Here is a 21,852-nt window from a genome sequence, read left to right on the forward strand (position 1 = left end):
TTTATTGAACGTAAGTACCTGGGCCTGTCCACTATAAACACAGCCGTCATGGTGTAAGTGGGCCTCTACCAAGAAACAATAGAACACCGGTGCTGAACAATTACAGATGCATTTATCAGTCTCCAAAAGTTCTCTCCAAGGCTTTGGAACACTGGACTATGGTCAGAACTGCACTGTAAAAATGAGACAGTTGTGCAAAAATTGTGACTAAATGCCATTTCCAATATTCAGGGGTAAAATAGTCAAAAGGTCAAGAATGGAATTTATAAGAGCTATAGGGCCTAGAGGTTTCCTTCACCTATATTGAGTTACTGAGCTGAAAATTGTTTGCTCATTATGAAAACACAAAACTGGAGGAAAAAGCTTATATAAATTTAAAAAATTACAATAAATGTAATGTATCATTTACTTGCTCTGCTCTCACCTGGTTTCTCACCTAACACCAAGTAATACTAAAGCTTTGATTATATTTGTCAAAAAAACAAAATATTGTTTAGGCGCAGGTAGATGTTTTAGACCAGTTTTGTATACAGGAATGTGTTTATAGATGGCTACACTAATCAGTAATCGGTAGCTAATTGTTTATGATGTAGGTTAGTGATTTGTGAAAGAAATATCTAGGCTGGTGCTGGTGACCATTTTAACCACGACCATCAGAATTGTACAATGCCCTCGCACGTTCGCAATCCAAAGTAAATAAAGCGAAAGTTTGTCCTGTTGACAGAAATTTGCACAGTCAACAAACATGTACACGCGCCCGTCAGCGTGCGAACTTTTATTATGACGACCAATTGCGCTTTACGATATTTGATCCGGAAGTAGAAGCGCGAATGGCCCGTTTGGAGGAACTCGGCAGGACACGAGCTTGGCGGGACAGTGTTGAATTCTGAAGAGGTTTCTGTTTAAACCGTAAGTTCATTTATCGTTAAGCCTCTATGACTACTGGGAAATATGAGCGAATTCCTTCTGAATTGCGCGATTAGGGCTTTATACAAATATATTGCGAAGGGTTCATAAATGTCTTAGTGCGTGGAAGTTTAAACGAACCTAGCGGTGAAAGTACGCTAAGCTAGCGGGCGCTAACAGACACTACGAACGTCGGTAAACGCCGCACGCGCGTCCCGCCGAGCCCGTTAACACCCCCCCCCACCCCCACGGTACCAGCTCCGCTCCCTTCTGACCCAAACCGACTGAAACTTCGCGGCGTTGTTCTCCAAACTGCCCTTTCCCAGGTGAGGTCCACCGCTTCAGCGATGCCGTCGAGCGTGGGCCCGAGCGGTACCGCGGCCGCTCTGCAGGAGCTTCTGGAAGGTTCCGGGCGGCTGATCGACCGACACCTGCAGGAGGACCGCTGCTTCCCCGACCTGTCGGAATTACTCAACGTGCCCTCTCATAGTACGTACCGTCCGTGTCGCGCGTCCCCCTCGCTGGTTGTCGGTGTCGGTGTCCTGACGCTTCTGCGCTGTTTCATCCCCCCAGATACGGCCTCTCTGTCCGGGGTGTCGGACATGGACTACCCGCTGCAAGGGCCCGGCCTCGTGAGTGTCCCCAACCTGCCGGAGCTGAGTGCTGTGCGCAGGGTGCCACTACCTCCAGAACTAGTGGAGCAGTTCAGCCGTATCCATTACATTTCTGCCTACATTAACTCTCCACCCAGCTGGGACCGTGCTGTCTTCACACCATGGCCACGCTCATGTATCACCTCAGCTTACTTTCTTTAATACGTGATTCGGCGAAGTTGTACCTTAACTGACGCACTTTGCAGATATGCAGTGCAATTGCATGATGGGAGTTTTTCCTGAGATCAGCAGGGCATGGCTCACAATCGACAATGACATATTCATGTGGAATTATGAGGATGGGTGAGTACTGATATGAAGTAGGTAAGAAAATGCCGTACCAAATCTCAGGCCAACGCTTACCATCTCTGGCTCTTTACACTTATTTAGGGGTGATGTGGCTTATTTCGATGGGCTCAGTGAAACCATCCTTTCTGTTGGGCTAGTCAAACCAAAGGCGGGTGAGTAGCTGTAGCTGAAATGCACTCTTCACGCACCTTCTAATCTACAATCATTCCTTATGGAGTTTTTTTTCTCTGTCTTCTAATTGGCAGCCCTCCTGCTGTGTGTGTACACGCGGCCTGTTTCTACGACGTTAACCCTTTGTGTCCCACAGGCATCTTCCAGCCTCACATCCACTACTTGCTGGTGCTGGCCACACCTGTTGATGTGGTGATCCTGGGACTCAGCTTCCCTAAGTCTCAGACTGGTGAGGCTATCTCTCCATTCCTCTCTCTCTCTCTCCCTCTCTCTCTCTCTCTCTGCGTTTGTCTGTACGGCATGTCAGTTCTGATGACTCCTCCTGGGCGTGTTTACAGGGTTAAATGACAGCATGTCCGGAGCCATGCAGCTCCTCCCCGACCCGCTGTACTCCATCCCCACCGACAACACCTACATGCTGGCCATCACCTCCACGGACCTGGGCCGCATCTTCCTGGCCGGCAAGGACGGCTGCCTGTACGAGATGGCCTACCAGGCCGAGGCCGGCTGGTTCAGTCAGCGCTGCAGGAAGATCAACCACTCCAAGAGCAGCCTGTCCTTCCTCGTCCCGTCACTGCTCCAATTCTCCTTCTCTGAAGATGGTGAGAGCTTTATTTACATGACCGCTTAATCTGTGGTTTCAATGAAGGCTTTATGGGACGTTTGAAGGTTTCTACCATCTCCCATGTGGTTAATGTAGTCTTTGAATGACGTATCGCTGTGTCTTTTCAACCGTGTGCTGTTTTGCAGATCCAGTTGTTCAGATCGCGGTGGATAATTCGCGCAACACGCTGTACACCCGATCGGAGAAGGGAGTGCTACAGGTCAGCGGGTCTCACGACTGTTTGGCTTCTGCGTTTGTGCATTAATTATGCTGCTAACTGCCCGATGCGTTCTCGCCAGGTTTATGACCTCGGTGCGGACGGGCAGGGGATGGGCCGGGTGGCGGGCATGTCTCAGAACGCCATCGTGTCAGCCGCGGGGAACATTGCCAGGTGCTGCCACGCTGTGTTAATGAAACATTTGTTTGTCGCTTTATAGCGTTTATAAGGTGTGAAGTGTTGTCGAGCGATGAGATGCAGCTTATCGCACGGCGCTTCTCTTCCAGGACCATCGATCGCTCCGTCTTCAAGCCCATCGTCCAGATCGCCGTCATCGATCGTTCCGAGTCGTCAGATTGCCAGCTGCTGGCCGTCACTCACGCCGGTGAGAGATCTTGGAACGGAATCAGGACAAATTTCAAGCCACAGAGGGTCCTGCTCACATCGTTATCACGTATCTGAGGAGTCCTGTGGCAGCTGCTCTTCATAACCGCTCCTCTGCTCGTGTGTGTGCGCGCCCCCTGCAGGTGTACGGCTGTACTTCAGCACCACCCCTTTCGCTCCACCCAACGCCAGGCACAGCGCCGCCCGGCCCAGCCTCCTGGCCCTGGTCCACGTTCGCCTTCCCCCGGGCTTCTCCGCCTCCTCCACCCTGCAGAAACCTGCCAAAGTACACAAGGCTCTCTACAGCAAAGGTGGGCCGTCCGGTACACCAGGAGTGTTTTCTTAAAGTAGCTCGTACATTCTGTGTGCCCTTGAGGTCCATCCTGCCTTTTCAACTGCACTTAGGAGTCTTGTTGATGGCTGCGTCAGAGACGGAGGACAGCGACGTCCTGTGGTGTATTAACCACGACTCCTTCCCCTTTAAGAAGCCACTAATGGAGGCCCAGGTCACAAGCCATTTTGGTTCTTCATATCACATCTTCATAAAATCCTGGGAGGTGTGAGCGCGTGCAGACTTGCCCCCTTTTTCTCTTTTGCAGATGACCTCAAATATAGATGGACACTCCTGGGCCCTCTCTGCCATAGAAGAGATCAAAGTGCCCAGAATAGTCACGCCATTAAACAAAGACTTTGTTCCCCTCACGGATTCACCAGTAGTGGTTCAGCAGCACAACATCCCACCTCAGAAATTTGTTCTCCTCTCTGCACAGGTAGGGGGATCTCATCTTAGATTTATGCCTCTTATAACTCTTGCATGTCTGTATGAAGTTTTTAAAGTTTATCTTTTTGTTTGTTTTTATTTTGGCTGGCTCCATAGGGAAGTCACATTTTCCACAAACTAAGACCAGTGGACCAACTGCGCCATCTGCTGGTGAGCAGTGGTGGTGGGGAGAGTGAAGAAACTGAACGATTCTTCAAGCTCCACAGGGTGCGTAGTTCACCTTGCGCCTACCGCGTGTTTCTGTGTGTGCGCTTCTTTTCCTTTGCATATATTCAGACATGTGCGCACACGTGTAAAAGGTGTGCTCCCACCCTGCAGGAGGAGCAGGCTTGTGCCACAGCGCTCATCCTGGCCTGCTCCAGTGCCGCCTCTGACCGCGAGATCTCCGTGTGGGCCGCCCGAGCCTTCTTCAGGTCTGTGCTCCGCCGAAGCCGTCCAGCATTTCACGCTGCTTCTCGCCTGCTTCGCGCTTCACGTTAGAGTTGGAGCAGAGGGCTGTGCCAGTCCGGGCTTTGGGGTTGATGGGGGGGGATTTTCTTTGGCGTGTGCAGGTACGGGGGAGAAGCCCAGATGCGTTTCCCATCCGCACCGAGCAACGTGGGACCCCTCCTTGGTTCGCCAGTTCCAGGTGAGCGGCTGCGTACACCCACTAAGATTATAACATGTCTGCGTTCACGTTCTAACGCAAACTGATTGCATATACGTGTTTTTTGTCAGTCCGTTGCTAACACGTAGCATGTTACTGTTGTAATTGTAGGGTCCCTTATGCCTGTTGGTAGTCCTTTTACCCAGCCCAGTTTCCTAGCTACGCCAGCTCCAGGTACCCGTCTCCCCCTTCACTAGTTTGTGGGTGTGTCATGGCCCTGAGATTTTCCTAACGCTCCCGGGCCCTTTCTGCCACGCCCCCACCCCCCCCCCCCCCTCCCTTCCCCCGCTGTATCTCGTGTCAAGTTTGTCTTCCTCTCCGTCCACATTCGTCCTGTCGTTCTTTCTTCTGTCCTTTGTTTACTCCGTCTCGCCCGTGCCGTCTCCCGACTGATCCGAGTTCAGTGCTGTGTCCCACCCCTCCGTGTCCCAGGCATGATGCCCCCCAGCGTGTCCACGCCATTCATCTCTGCCACGCCCATGAGCCACGCCGGCGGCGTTTCCATGGCAGCCATGTCCTCGGGGCCAGAGGTGCTGTTCTCCGGGAAACACAACGGCATCAGCATCTACTTCGCCCGTATCCTTGGGTGAGCCGCATTCTCACGGCCGCATTACGCTTTAGAGCTGCACACGTCGCTATATTGACGATCTGATGCGAGTTTCTTAAATGTTAATAGCAACATCTGGGACGGGAGTTTGGCGGTGGAGAACATCATCAGTAAAGGCAGCCAGACTGTAACTATTGTGAGTTTTTTGTGAGCACTTTTATTGCGTACCACGAGTGTGTAAAAGTTTTCTAAATTGATCTTATTGGCCAGGTGGTTGTTTATATTTCTTCTCGTGATTGTGTACTCTTTGTACTGCGTCTCAGTTAGAGAGCACGGCGAGTTCGCCAGTCCTGGAGGACGTGCTGTTGGAGCTGCAAGGCCTGAAGGAGTTCCTGGATAAGAACTCCCAGTTCAGCCCCACCTCTCTGGGCGTGGCCAGGTAGGGCCCCGCCTCACCACCCACGAGACCTGTCCCAAGGCGGGGTTGCCACGTCGCTCACAGCCTTCCTCTCCCACAGCTTCAACTCCCCCTCTCCCGCCAACCTGCAGCAGAGGCTTCTGGGATTCATGCGCCCGGACGGTGCCAGCTCTCAGGAGCTCCAGCGGAAATACCACAGTAGGTTTGCGTGCGCGTGTGTGAAGGCGGAGTGTGAACTGTCTGGTATACCCATGCCCCTGTTACTGCTGTCTGGTATACCCATGCTCCTGTTACTGCTGTCTGGTGTACCCATGCCCCTGTTACTGCTGTCTGGTGTACCCATGCCCCTGTTACTGCTGTCTGGTGTACCCATGCCCCTGTTACTGCTGTCTGGTGTACCCATGCCCCTGTTACTGCTGTCTGGTGTACCCATGCCCCTGTTACTGCTGTCTGGTGTACCCATGCCCCTGTTACTGCTGTCTGGTGTACCCATGCCCCTGTTACTGCAGTCTGGTATACCCATGCCCCTGTTACTGCTGTCTGGTATACCCATGCCCCTGTTACTGCTGTCTGGTGTACCCATGCCCCTGTTACTGCTGTCTGGTATACCCATGCCCCTGTTACTGCTGTCTGGTGTACCCATGCCCCTGTTACTGCTGTCTGGTATACCCATGCCCCTGTTACTGCTGTCCCCAGCTGAGGCCCAGGCCTATGAGAAAGCGTCCCTGCAGGGCATCCAGCAGCTGGTTCATCGCTCCCATCAGACTCTGGCTCTTTGGAAGCTCCTGTGTGACCACCAGTTCACTCTCATCACCTCCGAGCTGCCCAAGGTCCGCAACCAGCACACGCCTTTTACGCCGCCTGTACACAAACGGACCCTTCCCACCACCTCCTCCAGTTCTCAACATCTTCCCATACGTACCTCTGTCTCTGTCACTTTTTCTTTCACACACAAACACACACACCCATGTTCTGCAGGACTTCCAAGAACAGCTGAAGGCCATCAGCTTTAAGGACGTGGTGGTCCGTGGTGCCGAGCTGACCGGTGCGCTCATCACCGCTCTGATAAACGTCTACATCAAAGACAGCGCCTCCGTGGATGCCATCAGCCGCCACTTGCGGGAAACCTGCCCGCTTCTGTACACCGTCGATGACAGCGTCTGCTCCAAGGTGAGGCCCCTCCCCCCCAGGCTGAGTGGCGGAGACCGGTACTGTTTTACTAGACTTCAGTGAGCCCCTCCCCCTTTCCCCTCCCAGGCCAATGAACTGCTCCAGAGCGCCAGGCAGATCCAGAACAAGGCGGAGAAGGAGCGTACGCTGAAGGAGTCGCTGCGACTGTTCCAGGAGATCAGTCACCACACTGACCTGCCTCTCATCTGTTCCCAGTACAGACAGGGTCAGCACACACACACACACACACCTGCCTCTCATCTGCTCCCAGTACAGACAGGGTCAGCACACACACACACACACACACACACCTGCCTCTCATCTGCTCCCAGTACAGACAGGGTCAGCACACACACACACACACCTGCCTCTCATCTGCTCCCAGTACAGACAGGGTCAGCACACACACACACACACACACACACCTGCCTCTCATCTGCTCCCAGTACAGACAGGGTCAGCACACACACACACACACACACACACACACACACACCTGCCTCTCATCTGCTCCCAGTACAGACAGGGTCAGCACACACACACACACACACACACCTGCCTCTCATCTGCTCCCAGTACAGACAGGGTCAGCACACACACACACACACACCTGCCTCTCATCTGTTCCCAGTACAGACAGGGTCAGCACACACACACACACACCTGCCTCTCATCTGTTCCCAGTACAGACAGGGTCAGCACACACACACACACACACACACACACACACCTGCCTCTCATCTGTTCCCAGTACAGACAGGGTCAGCACACACACACACACACACACCTGCCTCTAATCTGCTCCCAGTACAGACAGGGTCAGCACACACACACACACCTGCCTCTCATCTGTTCCCAGTACAGACAGGGTCAGCACACACACACACACACACCTGCCTCTCATCTGTTCCCAGTACAGACAGGGTCAGCACACACACACACACACACACCTGCCACTCATCTGTTCCCAGTACAGACAGGGTCAGCACACACACACACACACCTGCCTCTCATCTGTTCCCAGTACAGACAGGGTCAGCACACACACACACACACACACACACACCTGCCTCTCATCTGTTCCCAGTACAGACAGGGTCAACACACACACCCACACACCTGCCTCTCATCTGTTCCCAGTACAGACAGGGTCAACACACACACCCACACACCTGCCTCTCATCTGTTCCCAGTACAGACAGGGTCAGCACACACACACACACACACACACACCTGCCTCTCATCTGCTCCCAGTACAGACAGGGTCAGCACACACACACACACACACACACCTGCCTCTCATCTGTTCCCAGTACAGACAGGGTCAGCACACACACACACACACACACACACACACACACCTGCCTCTCATCTGCTCCCAGTACAGACAGGGTCAGCACACACACACACACACACCTGCCTCTCATCTGCTCCCAGTACAGACAGGGTCAGCACACACACACACACACACACCTGCCTCTCATCTGTTCCCAGTACAGACAGGGTCAGCACACACACACACACACACACCTGCCTCTCATCTGTTCCCAGTACAGACAGGGTCAACACACACACCCACACACCTGCCTCTCATCTGTTCCCAGTACAGACAGGGTCAACACACACACACACACCTGCCTCTCATCTGTTCCCAGTACAGACAGGGTCAACACACACACACACACACACACACACACACACCTGCCTCTCATCTGTTCCCAGTACAGACAGGGTCAGCACACACACACACACACACACACACACCTGCCTCTCATCTGTTCCCAGTACAGACAGGGTCAGCACACATATATACACACACACACACACACACACACACACCTGCCTCTCATCTGCTCCCAGTACAGACAGGGTCAGCGCACACACACACACACACACACACACACACCTGCCTCTCATCTGCTCCCAGTACAGACAGGGTCAGCGCACACACACACACACACACACACACCTGCCTCTCATCTGTTTCCAGTACAGACAGGGTCAGCACACACACACACACACACACACACACACACACACACCTGCCTCTCATCTGTTCCCAGTACAGACAGGGTCAGCACACACACACACACACACACACACACTGACCTGCCTCTCATCTGCTCCCAGTACAGACAGGGTCAGCACGCGCGCGCACACACACAAACACACAAACACACACACACACACTCGTACCAAACACCACACTGACCTGCCTCTCATCTGCTCCTAGTACAGACAGGGTCAGCACACACACACACACACCTGCCTCTCATCTGTTCCCAGTACAGACAGGGTCAGCACACACACACACACACACACCTGCCTCTCATCTGTTCCCAGTACAGACAGGGTCAGCACACATATATACACACACACACACACACACACACACCTGCCTCTCATCTGCTCCCAGTACAGACAGGGTCAACACACACACACACACACACACACACACACACACACACACACACACACCTGCCTCTCATCTGTTCCCAGTACAGACAGGGTCAACACACACACACACACACACACCTGCCTCTCATCTGTTCCCAGTACAGACAGGGTCAACACACACACACACACCTGCCTCTCATCTGTTCCCAGTACAGACAGGGTCAGCACACACACACACACACACACCTGCCTCTCATCTGTTCCCAGTACAGACAGGGTCAGCACACACACACACACACACACCTGCCTCTCATCTGTTCCCAGTACAGACAGGGTCAGCACACACACACACACACACCTGCCTCTCATCTGTTCCCAGTACAGACAGGGTCAACACACACACACACACACACACACACCTGCCTCTCATCTGTTCCCAGTACAGACAGGGTCAACACACACACACACACACACACACACACACCTGCCTCTCATCTGTTCCCAGTACAGACAGGGTCAACACACACACACACACCTGCCTCTCATCTGTTCCCAGTACAGACAGGGTCAACACACACACACACACCTGCCTCTCATCTGTTCCCAGTACAGACAGGGTCAGCACACACACACACACACACACACACACACCTGCCTCTCATCTGTTCCCAGTACAGACAGGGTCAGCACACACACACACACACACACCTGCCTCTCATCTGTTCCCAGTACAGACAGGGTCAGCACACATATATACACACACACACACACACACACACACACACACACACACCTGCCTCTCATCTGCTCCCAGTACAGACAGGGTCAGCGCACACACACACACACACACACACACACACACACACACACCTGCCTCTCATCTGCTCCCAGTACAGACAGGGTCAGCGCACACACACACACACACACACACACCTGCCTCTCATCTGTTTCCAGTACAGACAGGGTCAGCACACACACACACACACACACACACACACACCTGCCTCTCATCTGTTCCCAGTACAGACAGGGTCAGCACACACACACACACACACACACACACACACTGACCTGCCTCTCATCTGCTCCCAGTACAGACAGGGTCAGCACGCGCGCGCACACACACAAACACACAAACACACACACACACACTCGTACCAAACACCACACTGACCTGCCTCTCATCTGCTCCTAGTACAGACAGGGTCAGCACACACACACACACCTGCCTCTCATCTGTTCCCAGTACAGACAGGGTCAGCACACACACACACACACACACACACCTGCCTCTCATCTGTTCCCAGTACAGACAGGGTCAGCACACACACACACACACACACACACCTGCCTCTCATCTGCTCCCAGTACAGACAGGGTCAACACACACACACACACACACACACCTGCCTCTCATCTGTTCCCAGTACAGACAGGGTCAACACACACACACACACACACACACACACACCTGCCTCTCATCTGTTCCCAGTACAGACAGGGTCAACACACACACACACACACACACCTGCCTCTCATCTGTTCCCAGTACAGACAGGGTCAACACACACACACACACACCTGCCTCTCATCTGTTCCCAGTACAGACAGGGTCAACACACACACACACACCTGCCTCTCATCTGTTCCCAGTACAGACAGGGTCAACACACACACACACACACACCTGCCTCTCATCTGTTCCCAGTACAGACAGGGTCAACACACACACACACCTGCCTCTCATCTGTTCCCAGTACAGACAGGGTCAGCACACACACACACACACACACACACACACCTGCCTCTCATCTGTTCCCAGTACAGACAGGGTCAGCACACACACACACACACACACACCTGCCTCTCATCTGTTCCCAGTACAGACAGGGTCAGCACACACACACACACACCTGCCTCTCATCTGTTCCCAGTACAGACAGGGTCAACACACACACACACACACACACACACACCTGCCTCTCATCTGTTCCCAGTACAGACAGGGTCAACACACACACACACACACCTGCCTCTCATCTGTTCCCAGTACAGACAGGGTCAACACACACACACACACCTGCCTCTCATCTGTTCCCAGTACAGACAGGGTCAGCACACACACACACACACACACACACACACACACACACACACACACACACACACACACACACACACACCTGCCTCTCATCTGTTTCCAGTACAGACAGGGTCAGCACACACACACACACACACACACACACACACACACACACACACCTGCCTCTCATCTGTTCCCAGTACAGACAGGGTCAGCACACACACACACACACACACACACACTGACCTGCCTCTCATCTGCTCCCAGTACAGACAGGGTCAGCACGCGCGCGCACACACACAAACACACACACACACACACACACACACACTCGTACCAAACACCACACTGACCTGCCTCTCATCTGCTCCTAGTACAGACAGGGTCAGCACACACACACACACACACACCTGCCTCTCATCTGCTCCCAGTACAGACAGGGTCAACACACACACACACACACATTCCATCTACCGCACTGTCCATCTGTATTCTCTACATCCACCTCTGCTTATATTGACATTTTTAGTGGTTATAAGATTACTGGACTCATCTAATGGAGCATGTTAGATTCTCATGGGCCCGCAAATTGCCATGCTGATGAATACACTCTTGGCACTCAGCGCTGAAAACGTCAACATAATTTTAACGAGCGTCCTCATTTCAAGCTCCCCCGTCTTCCTCTCCGTCTGCATGTCTCCCTCTCTCTGTCTCTCCTCACCTCCAGTACGTTTTTATGAGGGGGTTGTGGAGTTGTGCCTCACGGCAGCTGACAAGAAAGACCCCCAGAGGCTGGGCCCACACTTCTATAAGAACGGGGAGCCGGAGGAGGACGCCGTGGGACAGCAGGCCTTTCAGGAGAGGTGACCCCCCCCCCCCCCCTCCTATCATTGTAAACACAGTGTTCATCGCTCACTGGGATGTTCAATGCTGGCTGCCTGTGCATCTCTGCAGGCTATTGTGCTACAAGTGCATCACGGACACCATGCAGGAGCTGGTAAACCAGAGCAAGGCGGCTCCACAGTCCCCCAGCGTCCCCAAGCAGCCGGGCCCCCCCGTCATGACCTCCGACCCCAACATGCTCAGCAACGAGGACGCTGCCACCCATGTGCGCTCGCTTATTATTATTTTAAGCGTTTCACTGAATTCTTTTTTTTTTTTTTTTTTCCTGTGTTTGCGTGTCTGCTTAAACGTCGCGGGCTTTTTTGGCTCTTCTGCAGTTCGAGCAGATGCTTGGCCTCGCCCAAAGGTCTCAGGACGAGCTCTTCCACATCGCTCTTTACAACTGGCTCATCCAGGCCGACCTCACCGACAAACTCCTGGAGGTAGGTGGAAGGTGCTCTCTGCACCAGGCCCCCCCCCCTCCCTTATACGGCACCTCCATGTGAAGAATCGCAATTTCCCAAGATACCCTTTAACGCCTCTGTTCTTTTGCAGGTCAACTCCCCCTACCTTGAAGACCATCTGATGCACATAATAAAACAGGACCAAAGCAAAGTGCGCAACATGGACCTGCTGTGGCGCTACTACGAGAAGAGCCGCAATTTCGGCAAAGCAGCCCACGTCCTGGCCCGTCTGGCCGACATGCACAGGTACACGCACGCATCAGCATGGCTGCGTCGTGCGGATGCAAAATGCGTTTGTGACAATGCGTAATGTCCTGTATTAGGTTGATAAGTTATTTATGTTTGTGGGATGGCATGAATGCCATGATTTGTGAAGATGAACACTGGGGGGTGTGTGTGTGTGTGTGTGTGTGTGTGTGTGTGTGTGTGCGCGCGCAGCACAGAGATCTCTCTGAAGCAGAGGCTGGAGTACATTTCCCGGGCCATCCTCTCTGCCAAAAGCTCGTCCTGCATCTCCTCCATGGGCGCCGACGGGGAGTTCCTGCACGAACTGGAAGAAAAGATGGAGGTGCGGAGGATTATGGTGGAGCCTCAATATTGAGTGTGTAGCTCTGGTCCTGCAGATCCTCTGCCCACAGGGTTTGGTTCCAGAATGCCTGGGGCTTCTATTAGAATGCTAACCGAAAATGAACTTCAGTAACTGGCTCAGACAAGCTGGCTCAGACAAGTTTTAGATTAGGGTTGGAATTAGATTCTGAAGCACTGAAAAGGTGCTTAATAATCTGGGCTGTGCACTCCTCCCTCAACCCAGTGCAGTATCCTGATCTTGCAGCCTTAACACTGTGTGGGACGGAGTGGATTATCAGAGAACCTCTTGTGAATGGCAAATGGGTGTTTTCCGTGTGTTTACAATTTCTGTCTTTGCCTGTAGGTGGTGCGTATTCAGGTGCAGATCCAGGAGATGTTGAGCAGACAGTACTCACAGCATCCCTCGGTACAGGGGGCCATGTCACAGCTCGACTCTGAGCTGATGGACATCACTAAGGTAGGCAGACGACAGCCTCATTGTTTAACCCACCATCGATACAGAACTCTGGTGTCGGAGTGAGGATGGGAGCAGTGTGACCGAGCCAAAAGTGTCCAACAGCCCTGGCACTCTCAGATACCTCTGACAGAACGATTAATCTTCCTACACCTGGAAGCTAAAAGCTGTCCAGCACCTCTTGATGAATACCATCATCACAAAAGCTTTTAAACGATTTACATTTATGCACTTTGGTTTCTTTCTTTTAATCTTCCTTTCATCTTCTTATGTTTTCGTAGCTTTATGGGGAGTTTGCAGACCACTTCCGGTTATCTGAATGCAAGCTGGCTATCATTCACTGCGCCGGCCACTCGGACCCGATCCTGGTCCACTCATTATGGCAGGAGATCATAGAAAAGGGTAAAACCTCATGCCCAGCCCAATGACCCACCCCCCCCCCCCCCCCCCCAGCCGTGGCATTGCGGTGGGTGCCACCTAATCACTCCTTCGTTTCCCTCCACAGAGCTGAGCGACAGCGTGGCTATGAGCGCTGCCGATCGCATGCGAGCCTTGAGCCTCAAGCTGGTGTCCCTGGGGAAGCTGTATGCCGGGACGCCGCGATACTTTCCGCTAGGTACCGTTTTACTCCGCTTTACGCCAGCGTCTCTGACGCCTGCTCTTCTGAGGTCTGCGCTTGTCGACTGTAATTGTTTAATTATTTCCCCCGACAACTGTTTGGCTTGTTGCAGCAGGCCTGCTTTTGGAGTAGGTTCCCTCTGGACGTTGCCTTCGTAATTCCACAGCTAGCTTTTATCTGGAATATGTTTTGATGACTTAATAGAAACATAATAGACCTTGTGTGTGCTTCTTCTTCATGAACCCTCTGGCTTCCAGCTCTAATTAGAACGCTCAGCTGTCATAAGTGAAGGCACCAAAATAGGGCTGGACAATAACTCAATATCAATATATATTGCGATAGAAAATGTTTCAGTAACGGTAATATGTTTAAACACATTTTCAGTATTTCGATAAACGCTATTTACAACATTACAATGTTCATAGCAGGGCACTGCAGAAAGTTCATTGCGTTCAGTGACTGACGTACGCCACGTGCACGCAGCCATTGCTCAGCAACAGCAGCCAATGAGAGTTTTGAATTGGTTCCAACGTGACACGTACTAGCTGCAAAATGAGTATCGCTGACTGCAATACAAATGTGACTGAACGAGCTTCGACAAGCAATAATAACATAGATGAAATAGTCTGATAAGAGGAGGAAGGCTAATTCTGTTGTGTGGAAGTGGTTTGGCTACCAAACATAGTAATGTTGACAAAGCCAACGAGTTTGTTTATTTGACGGTGATGTCGTGCTTCATGTTCTTATATGAAGGCTGAATACAAATAAAAGGTTGGCAATGATTTATTTGTATTGAGGATAATTTTTATTTCCAAAGTAAGTATTTTTTTTATAGGAGGAGGTTTCATGTACTTGATATTAATTTTTCAGACATTTGTAGGTATAGACATCATACAGAATAGGTTGTGGGCATTCTTGGCAGTTTTCTGGGGCTTTTAAATTGTTTATATTGATAACGGAATTATATCGTATTGACCGAAATTAATAAATATATCGGGATATAAATTTTGCCCATATTGTCCAGCCCTACACCAAAAAAAGGGGTGTGTGTGCGTGCGTGTGTGTGCGTGCGTGTGTGTGCGTGCGTGTGTGTGCGTGCGTGCGCGTGCGTGCGTGCGCGTGCGTGCGTGCGTGTGTGCGCGTGTGTGTGTGTGTGTGTAATATCTATATATAATATATAATTTTTTTTATTATTGTTTTTTAATCCATCCATTGTGCGATTTCCAGAGTTCCTGGTGAAGTTCTTGGAGCAGGAGGTGTGCAAGATGAGCTGGGACATTGGCTTCGTCACCTTCACCATGCAGGAGATCGGGGTGCAGCTCCCGCGGCTGCTGGAGGTGTACGATCAGCTCTTCAAAGCCCGGGTAGGACCCCCACCAGCTGAGCCACAGCTCCTCTGAAGAACCACACCTTACACACGCGCCTTTCTCTTACCCTTTTTTTTTTTTCTCCCCACATTTGTTTTTTATTGTGGCATTGTAACAATTGTTTCTTAGTGATTTATTGAACGTGTGACCCAATACTTTTGAATGTGGATAACGTTTCAGTGTCCCATATTGAACAGTCCAGCTGTGAAATATTGGAACATTTTTGATGATTATAGATGATTATGTGGACAGTATTTTGGATGGTGGTGTGTTTGGCAGTACTATCACAACCCTTTGCTGTGTCTGTGTCCTACCACCTAAATGTTTAATAAACCACGGTGTTGCCATTAGGAATACAGGGAGTCTGAGAGCACTGCGTCATGCTTGAAGTGATGTGGTCCATGAGAGCCAGTGTCACTAACTCCTCACAACCTTCCTGCAGGACCCGTGTTGGCAGCGTCTGTCGAAACCCCTCCACCTGGTGGAGTGCATACATGTGCTCCTGTCAGGGTACGTGGACGACCCCAGCAGAGTGCCCACCTACGACAGGTAAGGACCCGCAGATGTTCGCGCGCGCTGACCCAGGACGTGCGGCCCCACCCCGACCCCTGACCCCTGCTTTCATCCCTTCAGGCGAAGGTTCACCAACGTATGCCTGGACAACATCTGTGGCTATCTGGTGGAGCTTCAGTCCCTGAGCCCTTGCGCCGCCCTGCAGGAGATCATTCGCAACTTCAGATCTCTGCAGGCCAAACTGGAGAAGTTGCACTGAGAGGAAGACCAGTCCTGTTGGCTCTCTGAACCTTCCTGACTCCCATGGGAGTTTAACGCACTAATGATCTAGAGGAATTTGGCAAATTGGTGAGGGGAAACTCAAAGGCAATAAATGTTACACCACTCATGCCTTTAATCATGCAAGCTGAAATATACCCCGGACCTGTGCGCTTGTATCTCTGTTAGTGCCCAGTACATTTGTTTTAGTTTAAACATACAGAGATGAATGTCCCAAAATATTTTGGTTTTCATAGGTGCTGTGCGTACTTGAGAGAGAATTACTTGACTTTGTGCCTGGTATCATAACAATTACATTGGTATACATGTAAAAACTTTGACATGGAAATTCTAAAAGATTACAATCTGTGCCTGGATTTGAATATTTAAAAAATGATATAGATTAAAGTTTTTTTTTTTTTTTTTTTAAAGCAATTGTTTTTGTTGAAGCAGTGTGCTGACCTCTGACATTGTGATTCCAATGGTCAGTTATTTGTAAATGATGCCATTAGAATTTCTTTGTAATATCAAGAATTCAGCATGTTCCAGTTTGAGTGCTGATGAAATGCAGTGGTAAGCTCTTCCTGGTCAGATGCACAAGCTGCTTCTTGTGCTCAGGATTACTGTTCTTTACTGGTCTAGTCGTTAATGTGCTGATCACAGGTGTGATGTGTGGCAAGTCGGACTTCGAGGCCCAAGAGGTTTACATGAACTCTGCTGTGCGCCCCCCCCCCCCCCCATTTGTAGTGTGTAGTATTCTAGAGAATATTTAAGAACCTGTTTTTTTTCCGTTTTGACTTGTTCTGAATAGCAGACTATCTAAAACATGCCTTTTTAGAATTACAGGGATTTTTACATGAAACATTAGGACTCATTCTGGACTGTTTAAATGGTCGCATTTAAATTTGTAATGTACATCAATAAAATCACAAATTCTTCAAACCAGTTCTGCATTTTATGGAATATTGTGTGTACTCCTGTGCTCTTGTGTACTCCTTGATGTCACTTGAGGAATGATGAACTAGCCCATGGGCTTAATTATGTCATGTTACGGGTAATTATTGTCAACAGAGCAGCAGGAGAAGCATCTCAAATCATTTCCAGTGAACTATTAAGCTTTATTAATATTGGATCTGTCCTTTGAGAAATAGTGTCCCCTGTGTCATAGTCCCATGTATGGTGATTTACTGCCTGCATACATTCATTTGTGAAAAGCAAATACAATACTAGAGATGAAAATACACTGTATGACCATTTAAATTATTTACAAACATCCACGGTTACAAATACTTTGATCTTCCCGCCCTGAACATCAGGTTAGGGAGAGCATGAAGTGTTGTTGCATGAAAATCTTCTGCAGGAAACCTTCAGCTTCCTCACCCCGTGCAGGTAGACGTAAGGGATAACGCACGTGTACCCTGCTCCTACGTAGCTGATTATCTCGTCTACTACAGGAGACTTGTACACAGTGGTGATTATGCTAAGCATTAGGTGTGTTAGCCAGAATAACAGGAAGACTGTTGCCACAGCCAGAACACTTTTAACAGCCCTCAACTGAGCGCCTGTGGAAAGTCTAGATTTGTCTTGTGTTTTCTTTATTCTTTGTTGGTTGGCGACATTGTTCACAGGACTAACGTTAGAGGAGAAATCTGGAGTGTTGTTTTCATTGCACATTTGGTCATTGTATCCAATAGTCCTTGTTTGGTCTTCAGTGGCTTTCCTGGTTCCCTCTGTAGTGATGATCTTGATCCGCTTTTGATTCCGCTGTAGTGTGATGGCAATTTGTATGCTTCCACAAACGATCCCGATAATCGGAACCATATTTGCTAGCGTGAGGTACAGCATCTCATAAGTCTGCTTGGCTTCTGGTGAAGGAAACTCCTCTGTACACTCCTCATAACTTTCGTTCCAAATGTTCTTGGAGACAATGAAGAAATGCGGAAGGCTGAACACAACGGCTAGACTCCAGCTCCCAGTCAGCAGGGCGGCCACCAGGTACATGTTGTCCATCTGGACAGGAGCCCCTCCACGCTTCAGAGAACCCACCAGTTTCTGATGCCAGTACACAGTGATGAACATGGTGGAGAAGATGCTGCTTGTCTCCGAAAGGTCAGAGCAGAAACTGAATGTGCTACAGTATGTCATGCCCATAGGCCACTGCCCTTTAAAGTCCAAGATGTCTGGCATGTCCACCAGATAATTATTTATTAGATTCGATAAAGCCAAGTTGACAAACAGGACGTCATTAGTTCGGACCTCAGATCTGGATTTAGGCAGAGAGCAAGAAAGCAGCCAGTTGTTGCCAATAATTCCCACCAAGCACATCAGTGCTCTTACTGGAGCTTTAATCCAATCGTTTGCAGTCATCTCTGGCTGCAAGTCTACTCTCATTAAAGACCCGTGGTAGTTGTATAGAGGATGTTTGTGTATATCTGAAGACTGGAAAGCTGTTTTTGTTCCTCAGGGTTATTATTTATTGCACATCATACACTGACATCATCTAATTTTCATATAATTTGTATGATCATATGCAAAGCTCCTCCCACCATGTATAATATCAATCTCTCTCACTTATTTATAATAGAGAATGCATTCATATTATATAAATCTTTATCGCATAGCAATCTGCGTCAGATTTTGTAATGCTGAAAATATGAAGTGGGTTCCCCAAAAAGGTTGCATGCACAAACACCATGATACTTTTCATTCTATTGCCTGTAATTGTTTCCAGTGGTTTTCATGTCCGCTTTATTATTTGATCACTGTTGTAAGAAGAAGAAAGGAAAGAGTTTGCCTTTGTAAACCAAAAAAACGGAAACGGACTCTTGTAAGCCTGCAGTGGACTTTGTCTCCACCTGCTGGACATGACGCCATCCAACATGTTCACGCCACAGATTCAGCAGTGTCATTATTTTCTCACTATGTCACTGCAGGATATTGTCTTAAAAAGCTGTTAAATATGATTCAGATTGGTACTGATTGGATTATAAACAACAATGGATATAAACAACAATTTACAGTAATAATTTGATGTGATTTATAAGCGCATTACAGGATAACCAAGAACACTACATATACAGAGATACAACTAGTATTTTGTGTAAAAATGTAAGATAGCCTACTTTAAAATGAAATAAATCAATTAATTACACAGAAATTTTTTTATTACAGTAAAACATAACGATCACATTTTTGTACTGTATTAATCACGTTTCGTGTTTATTTATGACTTTAATATTGTTTTTTTTCCTTTGCAAGGGGGTTTTAAGGTCAACACTTACTGTTTCAGCATTCCCTATATGACACTAAAACGATCACCTGCTGCTATGCTAACAGTCCTATTATTTCTAATAACACATAATCAACCATCTAACCTAGTTTTAAACTGTTGAACTGCCATCATCATTGAAGCATAAATAGTGTAACATCTGGACACCAGAATAGAAAAAAGGACAATCCTGGTATGTAGACTTTAATACATGATTCATGACCAAAAGTGTCAAATTAACATCTCGTTCTCGCTGTCGTGCGCCCACCTGTCAGATTTGGCATTATCGTCATTGTAATGTAGATTATTAGGAACACGGACGCAGTGGCAGTGTGATATACAGGAGAATGTGTGTTTGTTTAGATGTTGGACTAGACGCCCTCCATACAGGAAAACCTCCATGATGTCCATGATGTTCAGAGACAAAGAAAATGTACTGAACCCAACATCCACAGTCTCGATACAAGAAGGTCCACAGGATCTTCTCCTGCTAGAGAGAGCGCTCAAGTTTCTGATTCTAGTTCAGTGATGAGCATGGTGATCTATACAGTGCTGGTTTCCAGAGCTGAAGGTGAGTGCACCACAATGTCTTGGTCACAGAGAAATGGCTTGTAACTGGCATTCTAAACTGTGATTAGATTTATAAAGGCAAGGTAATAAATAGGATGGCACCGGTCCACCTGAGACATGGATTTTTGAGCATCCAATAATCTTAAATAATGCACTTCGACAAAGGTTGCATTGAAAACATGGCGTGAGGTAAATGAACTATTCAAATATGAGTGCTTAGGGAGGTGTTGTGATGCTGAGAGAAATAAACCACATTGGTCTCCCCGTTACCGTGCGTAGATGTTTTGCAGATTTGCAGCATGGCAGGCTCACTAGTCGTAGCTCTTCAAAGAAGAAGAAGAAGAAGCTCCTGAGAGCCCTGAATGCCTGTATTTTAGTCAGATGCCCTGCATCTGGAGAGGACTGCGAACAGGTTCAGCTAAACAACCCTCTGAGCCATTCAGAACACATCAGAACCACATGCAGTAGTCTGCAGGAACTGCACACAACCTTCTTTATTTTCTCACTCTGTTGCTGCTGAAGTCCAGGAGCAATGCCCTTCTGATGTACTGTCTTCCACAGGATGCCCATGAGTTCCTGATGATGTGTTTGCTTCAGCTGAAAAAGGAGGGAGAGACACTCAGGGTTTCCTCCTTCTCTTACATCTGCCCTGTGGCAATTTTTGAGTTTCACCTCAAATCCATGCGCACCTGCAACAGGTAATTCTGTGCTATATTGCTACATCTCCTTCTTGTAAATCAACTGGTCTCAACATGTGTTTCTTCAAAGTGTGCATTGTCAGAAAGTATGCCCACAATTGGTATGGGATAATGTTGGTTATTTATGTGTGAAATTTGTAACCTCTGAGTTTTTGTGTGTGTGTGTGTGTGTGTTTGAAAGCTGTGGACTGCAGAACTCCAGAGTGGAGGACTTCAATCACCTCTCTGTTAACCTGAGCTCTACGTTGACTCACACCCTACACAGTTACTTCAGGGTCCGTCACCTCACACACCCCTACTGGACAACACTTTGACTTTTTTCAGTCAATGGTTTTGGAGTTCAAATGTGAATGTAGTCAAGGCACCAAAGCATCTGAAGTGGTGGAGTTCTTCACACTTCTTCAGACTCACTCACATTGCTTTATGTAAATGACGAGAAACAATGAGTTTTAAAGCAGTGCACTCGCACAGTTCTTATATGATTTTTCCTTTTGGAACAGAGTTCTGATCCTCCACATTAAGCGGTTTGACATGCTGGGCCAGAACCTAACAAACCTAATGGCCATCCCATCAGAGCTGGACCTCTCTGTCCTCCCAGGAGTGGCTTCACTCGGGCAACCGTTAAGGTCAGCTTGTACAACGGCCTGAGCATACGCACTCTCATCTCTGTCCACCCTTTCACAATTAGCAATTAAATGCTAACTGAATGGCTTTGTGATTTGTCCACAGTGGACCAGCATACACCCAGGACAAACCACATGAAAAGCAGGGGGCTTCTGCTGACTTCACCAGCATGTTCATGGCGAGTGCAAATAATATCACTGAAATTATGCATCCAGTGATGAGCCCCTTCTCAAGCTTGTGCCAGTCTGATGTTATCAACCC

At 49.3% G+C, this 21,852-nt stretch overlaps 2 protein-coding genes across 3 annotated transcripts; one reads left to right on the forward strand and one right to left on the reverse strand.

Annotated features, from left to right (window-relative positions):
- The first annotated feature begins 820 nt into the window (after window positions 1–820).
- nup155 (nucleoporin 155) lies at window positions 821–17,366 on the forward strand. Of its 2 annotated transcripts, XM_076986575.1 has the most exons (35): window positions 821–909; window positions 1,233–1,395; window positions 1,480–1,617; window positions 1,766–1,862; window positions 1,950–2,020; window positions 2,176–2,268; window positions 2,378–2,641; window positions 2,790–2,863; window positions 2,943–3,034; window positions 3,148–3,245; window positions 3,388–3,555; window positions 3,650–3,750; window positions 3,844–4,014; window positions 4,122–4,232; window positions 4,344–4,438; window positions 4,577–4,653; window positions 4,783–4,845; window positions 5,104–5,257; window positions 5,348–5,414; window positions 5,542–5,657; window positions 5,737–5,834; window positions 6,333–6,466; window positions 6,615–6,806; window positions 6,894–7,032; window positions 12,014–12,149; window positions 12,241–12,394; window positions 12,507–12,611; window positions 12,724–12,878; window positions 13,071–13,200; window positions 13,564–13,677; window positions 13,956–14,076; window positions 14,180–14,290; window positions 15,521–15,657; window positions 16,103–16,209; window positions 16,294–17,366. In XM_076986575.1, the coding sequence occupies exons 2-35, from the start codon at window positions 1,254–1,256 to the stop codon at window positions 16,430–16,432; spliced, it is 4,164 nt and encodes a 1,387-aa protein (XP_076842690.1). In that variant the 5' UTR covers window positions 821–909; window positions 1,233–1,253; the 3' UTR covers window positions 16,433–17,366. The 2 variants fall into 2 exon arrangements, with proteins under 2 accessions (XP_076842690.1, XP_076842691.1); XM_076986576.1 differs by lacking the exon at window positions 4,783–4,845.
- Window positions 17,367–17,748: 382 nt separating this feature from the next.
- ora5 (olfactory receptor class A related 5) lies at window positions 17,749–18,798 on the reverse strand. The gene has a single exon (XM_076986435.1). The coding sequence runs from the start codon at window positions 18,796–18,798 to the stop codon at window positions 17,749–17,751; it is 1,050 nt and encodes a 349-aa protein (XP_076842550.1).
- Between the last annotated feature and the right edge of the window lie 3,054 nt (window positions 18,799–21,852).

The sequence above is a fragment of the Brachyhypopomus gauderio genome, unplaced genomic scaffold (genome assembly GCF_052324685.1).
Source record: "Brachyhypopomus gauderio isolate BG-103 unplaced genomic scaffold, BGAUD_0.2 sc47, whole genome shotgun sequence".
Classification (NCBI taxonomy): domain Eukaryota; kingdom Metazoa; phylum Chordata; class Actinopteri; order Gymnotiformes; family Hypopomidae; genus Brachyhypopomus; species Brachyhypopomus gauderio.

What these genes read in the sequence shown, in the direction of transcription:
- nup155 (XM_076986575.1), top strand. Translation starts at nt 1,254, where the DNA reads ATGCCGTCGAGCGTGGGCCCGAGCGGTACCGCGGCCGCTCTGCAGGAG. An exon ending in GCCGCGGGGAACATTGCCAG is followed by an intron (nt 3,035 to 3,147) that starts GTGCTGCCACGC and finishes CTTCTCTTCCAG; the next exon opens with GACCATCGATCGCTCCGTCT. An exon ending in GCTCCAGCGGAAATACCACA is followed by an intron (nt 5,835 to 6,332) that starts GTAGGTTTGCGT and finishes TGCTGTCCCCAG; the next exon opens with CTGAGGCCCAGGCCTATGAG.
- ora5 (XM_076986435.1), bottom strand. Translation starts at nt 18,798, where the DNA reads ATGACTGCAAACGATTGGATTAAAGCTCCAGTAAGAGCACTGATGTGC.